This window comes from Ovis aries, chromosome 5 (genome assembly GCF_016772045.2).
Source record: "Ovis aries strain OAR_USU_Benz2616 breed Rambouillet chromosome 5, ARS-UI_Ramb_v3.0, whole genome shotgun sequence".
Classification (NCBI taxonomy): Eukaryota; Metazoa; Chordata; class Mammalia; order Artiodactyla; family Bovidae; genus Ovis; species Ovis aries.
In genome coordinates, this window is record NC_056058.1 from 2932718 (window position 1) to 2940702 (window position 7985).

Sequence of the window (7985 nt, forward strand, 5' to 3'; positions counted from 1 at the left end):
CGGACATGGGAGTGGGTGACAGAGGCTGTGGTAGATGTCCGTCTCACGCTGCCTATGACTTCCGTGGCCCCTCCCTGCCTTGGCTGTCTGTGCCTCTGACCAGTGCCCCGTGCTGGGCAGCCCTCCCAGGTGTGTGTGTGTTTCTAGTCCTCTGTCCCTTCCCCTGCCATCAGACCTGGGCGAGAGGCTGGTGCCAGCAACAAGAGTTGCTGGGGAGGGGTCAGCAGCCACGTGGGTGCCTGGGGTCTGCTCCCAGGGCAGCCTGAGAGAACCAGCGCACACAGGTGGCTAGGCAGGGGTCCCTAAGCCATCGGCAGGGCAGGGCGTGAGAGATACAGGGGCAAGCGGATGCAGAGACGCTGCCTGGTGGGCTGGGGTCCTCCAGGCTCGCGCCCCTGCCCTGCTGGTTCTCTGTGGACTGCCTGTCTCTGGGCTCGCTGCCCTTCTTGCCCTCCAGGGGGGCCCACCGGGGCTCCTGTCCTGCTCCCACCGCGCTTCCCAGCCGTCACGTTCTGCTGCTGCCCCAGCGTCTGCAGCAGCTCACCCAGTGCCGACTTCCCACCTCTGGAGCAGGGCTCATTTTGGCCTCTGTGTGCCCAGGCTGACGGGCAGTGAGCCCCTGACCATCCTCCCGCTGACCCTGGAGCCGGAAGCGGTTGCCCAGGCCCACTACAAGGCCTGTGACCGGCTGAAGCTGGAGCGCAAGCAGCGGCGCATGTGCCGCCGGGACCCCGGTGTGGCCGAGACGCTGGTGGAGGCGGTCAGCATGAGTGCCCTCGAGTGCCAGTACCAGTTCCGCTTTGAGCGCTGGAACTGCACCCTGGAGGGCCGCTACCGGGCCAGCCTCCTCAAGCGAGGTGAGTGTGCCGGGACCCTGGGTGGGAGCCAGGAGGCGGGACCTCCAGCCCACATCAGCTGAGTTCCAGGTGGCTGGGCGGTGGGTGGGACTTGAACCCACAGCTCCCCCACCCTCCTCCTGCCCTCTCCCCCATGCCTGGTCCCCCTCACACCTGCATGGAACAGTTGCTGGTGGCACAAGGTGCGTCTGGACAGGTGTGACAGGGCCCAGGGCAGCTCTGATGGCTCTTGCCACATGGCGGGGACTGAGGCCCAGTGCCTGCACGCAGGGCAGGGGTCTAGCTGGTGCCCTAGTAGATGTCCGTCTCACATGGCCTGTGACTTCCGTGGCCCCTCCCTGCCTTGGGTGTCTGTGCCTCTGGCCAGTGCCCCGTGCTGGGCAGCCCTCCCAGGTATGAATTTCTAGCCCTCTGTCCCTTCCCCTGCCATCAGACCTGGGCGGGAGACTGGTGCCAGCTGGGGTGTTACTTTCTGACAAGAGTTGCTGGGGAGGGGTCAGCAGCCATGTGGGTGCCTGGGGTCTGTTCTTAGCATGGAGTTCTTAGCATGGAGTTCCTCTTTCGTGTTTCCTTCCAGATGAGGGTGCCAAGGGGGAACTCTCATCTGAATCTCTCAACAGCTTTGTTTAAAAACCAGGGACCTGAGGCGCAGGGCAGGGCAAGGCTTATCGAGGCCCCTGGCCAGTCTAGTAGGTTCGAGACCCAGTGGGATGGGGTCTCTGAGTGCTGGGCACTGCTGTGGCTGCACTTCACTCTGGGCTCTCTGCCCCTGAGCAGTTCTGTGTCTGGGGCATGAGAGGGCACCTCCTAGCCCCAGGAGCACATCTGCCCAGGTTCCCTGTGGACCACGCCATGGAGGATCCTTCCCACAGACCCTGCTCTATGTGGAATGTGTGTGTTGGGAGACCGTGGTTTGGCTGCACCCGAGTGAGATGGGGGCCCCTCTGGCCCACTGACCCACCCCTGCCCTCACCCCCAGGCTTCAAGGAGACAGCTTTCCTTTACGCCATCTCCTCCGCTGGCCTGACGCACGCGCTGGCCAAGGCTTGCAGCGCAGGCCGCATGGAACGCTGCACTTGCGATGAGGCGCCTGACTTGGAGAACCGGGAGGCCTGGCAGTGGGGCGGCTGCGGAGACAACCTCAAGTACAGCAGCAAGTTCGTCAAGGAGTTCCTGGGCCGGCGGTCTAGCAAGGATCTGCGAGCCCGCGTGGACTTCCACAACAACCTCGTGGGTGTGAAGGCAAGCCGGGCGGGGCCCGGGGGCGGGAAAGGGTGCAGGGTCGGGGGGCACGGGACAGGGCATCGGATGGTGTGGGTGCAGTTAGCATGGGCTGGGGCACAGAGTGGGGAAGTGCAGGGGGTGGGCAGGGGGCATGTGTGTTTAAGGGGCGGGGGCAGGGGCTGAGGGGAGGGGCACCAGTCCGGGAGAGGGCTGGGGGTCCAAGAGGAGGGGAAGGTGGCGCCGGGCCTCCAGCTCCTCTGTTTATCAGGCTCATGACTTACCCAGTGGGCAGGGTACTAGATGTCATGGGGAGCTCTGTGGAGGGGTGCCCCATGGTCTTGCATGGTTGAGTAGAGCCAGAAGTCCTACTTGCTGCTGGCTGGGGAGCAGGGAGGGGTGTCCTGGGTGGTCAAGGCTGCAAGGAGGGTCTCGTCTCCTGGGCACCATCTAGCCAGGTGGAGAATGGACTAGACCCTACCTGTTGGGGCTGAGGGGTGGGTGGTCCTGTCACCAGGACGTAGGTGAATGGCAAGTGGGTCAGCGTGTGGTTCAGGGGCTCTGGGGGAATGCTCGGGGTGTGGCTGGCCCAAGCTGGGGAGGCTGCTTCTGCCTCAGGGCCCCTGTCTGTAGCCAGGACTCTGTTCTGAGGAAGCTTGAAACAGAAGACTCGAACTGGAAAGGACTGCTGCAGCTCTCTTGCTGCAGGCAGCCCCTCTCTACCCCAACCCGCCCCCCAGCAGCCCCTCAGCTCCACACCCTGGAGGAAGCATCGGGCCCCACCACCTCCACTGTGCACAGAGCACCCCACCCTCTTAGCCCCTGCACAGCCTGGACAATCGAATGCCTCCCACGGCTCGGCCTGAGCTGTGGGGCCGTCAGGGGCAGGAGTGGGATCTGCGTGCTTGTGGGGCAGCCCTTGGGATTTGGAGTCCCAGCCTGGGGGGCTGGAGGGGGTGATGAGGTAATTAATACCAGCCCCATTCTGAGCCCCTCTTTATTGAGAAGCCAGGGTTCTGAGGTATGGGCTTATTAAAGAATCAATTTCCCCCTTTGCCACAGGAGCTCTGCCTGTCCTTCCACCCTCCGGGGAGGGGTGCAGGCTGATTAAATCCCCCAGGGGAGGCCCTTTCTTTTTCTCTGCACTCGCCCTTTTGTAAGCTATTAATGAAAAGTCAGAATATGAAAGTGCTCCATTAGCTCCACTGGTCCTGGGTAAGCCACATTTTAATTAAATTTGTCCAGGTTTCTCAGCAAAGTATCATTAAATGTGACTCTTCTGTTGCCTGGCTGGAGGGCAGCTATGTTTCTTAATCCCCCTTGAGTTGGCTCTCCCTGGGGGCTGTGTGGGAGCTTGGGCCTGGCTTGGGGCCCTCTGGGAGAGGAATCTCCCCTTTCCTTGCCATTCCTCTTCCCCACGTCCCTCCTGGGACCCCAGTGTGGGAAGTCAGGCAGGAGGCCCTGTGGGACAGCTGGCCTGATGCCATGGCTTTGCACGTGGGACCCAAGTCCTGCGAGGGGAAGGGCCAGCCTGAGCCTTCAGCAGCCTCCCAGATGCAGAGCAGAAGCTTGGTGCTAGGCCATGCCCGCCCCTGCCTGTGTGTGGGGGTGGGTGCAGCCCTCTCCTGCCTGCTCCTCTCTGGAGGCCTTCTCCCTCTTTCCAAGTCGCCCTTGGCAGGGTGGCAGCTGGTGCCTGCACGTGCAGTAGCATCTGGTCCCTATGCCCAGGCAGAGACATGGTCAACTCAGAACGTACACTCTGGTGACCAGTTCTGTCCACTAGGCACGCTGACTTGCTTGTCCTTAAGTCTTCGAGGTACAGACTGCTGAGAACAGACTGTGTGGTCCTGGGGGCCACTGACAGTAGGGCTCGTGGGGAAGTGTGCCCTGCCCTGGCAGGGGACATCCTAGGATGTGGAGATGGGAAGGGGGCACCCCGGTGCTGCGGGAGGCAGATTCAGGGTGCTGTGGTGGCCGCTCTGAAGTGGTGATGCTGGCTGTGGAATTTCTGTCCTGGGTGATCCATGGCTTGGAGAGGAAGGGCTGTGTGTGGGAGCCAGGAGGGCTGGGTGATAAACAGTGGGGAGCCATTTGGCCATGAGGCCTGGCAGTGCCAGCCCCTCTGAGAGTTGTCTTGGGGGCTGGCCTCCAGTCTGCTCAGGGTGGCCCTCGTGCCCACCGCCCTCTCTCTCGCCAGGTGATCAAGGCCGGGGTGGAGACCACGTGTAAGTGCCACGGCGTGTCCGGCTCCTGCACCGTGCGGACGTGCTGGCGGCAGCTGGCGCCTTTCCACGAGGTGGGCAAGCGCCTGAAGCACAAATACGAGACAGCCCTCAAGGTGGGCAGCACCACCAACGAGGCCACCGGCGAGGCCGGCGCCATCTCGCCCCCGCGGGGCCGGGCCGCTGGGGCAGGTGGCGGCGATCCCCTGCCCCGCACGCCGGAGCTGGTGCACCTGGACGACTCCCCCAGCTTCTGTGTGGCTGGCCGCTTCTCCCCGGGCACTGCCGGCCGCAGGTGCCACCGCGAGAAAAACTGCGAGAGCATCTGCTGCGGGCGCGGCCACAACACGCAGAGTCGGGTGGTGACCCGGCCCTGCCAGTGCCAGGTGCGCTGGTGCTGCTACGTGGAGTGCAGGCAGTGCACCCAGCGGGAGGAGGTCTACACCTGCAAGGGCTGAGCCCCGCGCCGGCCGGGCTGCCGCGGGGGCGCAGGCAGCGTGCTGCGTGGGGGCTGTAGCGCTGCAGGGGCTGGGTCCCTGGCCTGGGCGCCCCCAGCACGCTTGGCGACAAGGCGGGGGCAGAGGCCTGGGGCGGGCTGAGCTGGCCGTCCCCAGCCCTTTGTCTCCTCCTTTCAGAGGCCCAGTCTGACCTCTGCGTCCTCCCTGCCTGTCCCTCCCCGTGACCTGAGAGCTTTGCACGGATGCTTTCCAAGTTCCGTCCCCCCAAGTCACCAGCCGCCTGTCGTGCGCTGGGTGCCCTCTGGGGAGCAGTGGGCACACCTTCGTGACCACACGGGCTCTGTGTGGGCTGACCTGCACCAGCACTGGCTTAGAGTCAAACCACTAGGAGCGAGAGCAGATGCCTGGCCGCCCGCTTGTGGGGGTAGACTGCTGGCCCCTCTGACATCGAGTACTTCTCTTTGGAGTAGTATCAGTGACTTTTAAGTTATTTTTATTTAACTAATATATAATGTTATTTTCTCCGTCCCTGCAGCCTCCCAGGCTGTGGCTCTTCCCTGTCTCAATAGAGCCTGGTCTGGAGGAGCCCCTTCCTCCCTCCCTTCCGAACCCCCTCCTGACCTGTTTGCCTGATCTGCTTTGTCGTTTGAAACCACTAAATCAAGAGAGACATTGCTGTTGTTGTTTTTAAAGAAGTAAAGCAAGCTGTGTCTGGCCACCACCCTCAGGGTTTCTGAAGCCAGGTCTCATGGTCCAGGTTGGCTACCCACAGCGGGGCTGACCAGGGAGGTGGGCGGGCCCTCCTCTGCACCCCGAGGGCACACGGATCCACACTGGCGGCTCAATGCAGATTCTGGGACTGGGGGTGGCAGAGGGCAGCCTCTTCTCCCCCAGAGTTGGGCCTGGGCAGAGGGGCAGGGCCAGCCTCTTAGAGGTTCATTTCATGAGGAAGGCGCAGCTTGTTCTCTGTCACTGTAGGGGAGGCAGGGCGGGGGCAGACACGGGTGGAGAGAGTTGGAAGATAGGATTTGGCAAGTGGGGAGTGTTCTCCTTGGTCGTGCGGTCGATTTTGCAGAGAAGGGAAAAGCGTGGCCGTCACTGCCCTGACTGGGTTGAGGGTGTGTGCACGTGTGTGCATGCATGCACGAGCGTGTGGCGTGTGTACATGGGCCTGTTGTGTGAATGCACGAGTGTCCGCCTGTGAGTATGTGGTGTGAGTGCAGATGCCTGCTTGTATGTGCGCACACGCACGTTTCCATGTGTGCATCATGCATGAGAATGAGCGCAAATCTGCACGGGTGTGCATGTACGTGCATGGGTGCACGTGTGTGTGTGACCATGTGCATGTCTGTGCGCGTGTGGTATATGTGCTTGTGTGTGCATGTGTGTGGTGGTGTGCGTACGTGTGCACACTGTTGGTGTGGTCAGTCGTTGGCTCGGGTGCCGTTCCCTAGGTGTGGAGCTCTCCTGCCCGTGGTGGGAGGGCCTCCGGCCCTGGGCCCGTCCTGCCCAGCTCTGCGACTGTGCTCGGAGGGTGTGCACTGGGGTTTGGGCAGGCGCAGAGCTGGGGCGGGCAGTGTGGACGCGGGAACTACTGAGTGAAGGGATTCCTCGGAGTCCAGGGGGCTTCAGGAACCCTGGAGACTGTGTTTGTAAAAGAAAACCTATTTATGCGGATGTGGGTCTCTTTGTCCCTGTTCCATAGTGTAAATAGTAGAGTTTATTCTCCTGTGGTTCAGAGGACACCCCCGTGAAGAACTGCACGCTCAGAGTGGCCCAGCCAAGGCATGCTCCCTGGGAGGGAGCCAGGGTGGGCTCTGTGGCAGTGGGTGGCGTGGGGCTGCCGCTTGGTCTCCTCCACACTTGGCTGGAGGGCGGGGAGAGGCGGGGGCGTGCCCCGGTTGTCCCCAAGCATCCCCACCTGCTGGGGCCTGGAGCAGGCAGAGCTGGCCATGTTTCTATGACAAGACTGTAGCTCGGTCACTACTGGGTTGGAAGGGCAGCAAGTCAGAGGAAGGATTTTTTTTTTTAAGTCAAATACCACATTTAGCTCTATGTCATAAATATTAAGAAAAGTATTTTTTTAAACAAAGCAGATTGAAAACGTCTGCTGGCTGGCTTGTTTATACATAAATATATATCAGAATGTCTTGCTAAGCGAGGAAGCACTCCTGCAGATGGAGCCTCTTATTAACATGCTTTTTGTCTGTACAGCAGAGAATCTCTCAAAGAAAACATGTCTGTGGCGGGGTCCAGACCCCCCAGCCCCGGGGCCGCAGGGGCAGAGCCATGCTGAGGGGCCAGGCGGGTCCCGGCCACCTGCTCTCTGCTCAGCGTGCACAGACGCAGCTCTGAGCTTGACCAGGCCAGGTGGAGGCGGGCGGGAGGAGAGGGGCATTCACACACGAGAGAAGTCTTGTGTGGGCCTATCGATTTCTCTACCTCATCTGTATAGTGAGTAGGTGTGTACTCGAGTGACTTGGAGAATGTATTTATTTAATGGCCTTGTGTAACAGAACAGAAACAAATGGAAACACTAAATAAATGTATTTTTAAATTATAACCTCATCTCCGTGGCTGCCCTCAGAGGGGTTACAGGGGTTCTGGGGAGGTGGGCCTAGAGGAGGAGCAGGGCCCAGGGAGGTGAAAGGGTTTATGGAGTAGAGGGGTCTCTCACAGACCAAGTCCAGCCCAGCCCTGCCCAAAAGTGGGAGGGGGTGGCAGCTCCCGGTTCGCATCCAGAAAGGCAGGTGCCCTCTTGTGCAGAGAGCATATCCCAGGTCCCCGGTCACTGAGCAGCCCCATGGATCCCCTCCTAGGCTGGTCCTGGAGGACCAGGTGCCCAGCCCCGTCTGGCTCAGCCTCTGTTCCTGCAGTCCCTCAAAGAGCGCTCTCACTAACGAAGTGCCACACAGAGAGGGACTCTCCCACTCTTTGCCCTGGAGGAGTGTGGGGACAGCTGGGGTGCTTTGCTCCCTGTATTAGTCAAGGGGCCGTCATGACAAATGGCCACAGGCAAGGTGAGGGCTTACAGCAGTAGGGATCTGTTCTCTCCCAGCTCTGGAGGCCAGAAGTCTGAGATCAAGATGTGTGATCCTTCCTGCCTCTTCCAGCTGCTGGTGCTCCCGGCATTCCCGGACTTGTGGCTACATCATTCCTGTCTGCTTCCATCTTCCTGTGGCCATCTTCATGTCTTTGTCTCATATGAGGACACCTCTCATGGGACA

The 7985-nt window shown here is 61.1% G+C and overlaps 1 protein-coding gene across 1 annotated transcript in view; it reads left to right on the forward strand.

Moving 5' to 3' along the window:
• Positions 1 to 7321, forward strand: part of WNT9A (Wnt family member 9A) — a 30225-nt gene extending 22904 nt beyond the window's left edge. The window contains exons 2-4 of the mRNA XM_027969329.2: positions 601 to 857; positions 1837 to 2099; positions 4276 to 7321. Coding sequence (XP_027825130.1) covers positions 601 to 857; positions 1837 to 2099; positions 4276 to 4758 — 1003 coding nt within the window. The 3' untranslated portion in view covers positions 4759 to 7321. The remainder of the gene's footprint in view (positions 1 to 600; positions 858 to 1836; positions 2100 to 4275) is intronic.
• The last annotated feature ends 664 nt before the right edge of the window (positions 7322 to 7985 follow it).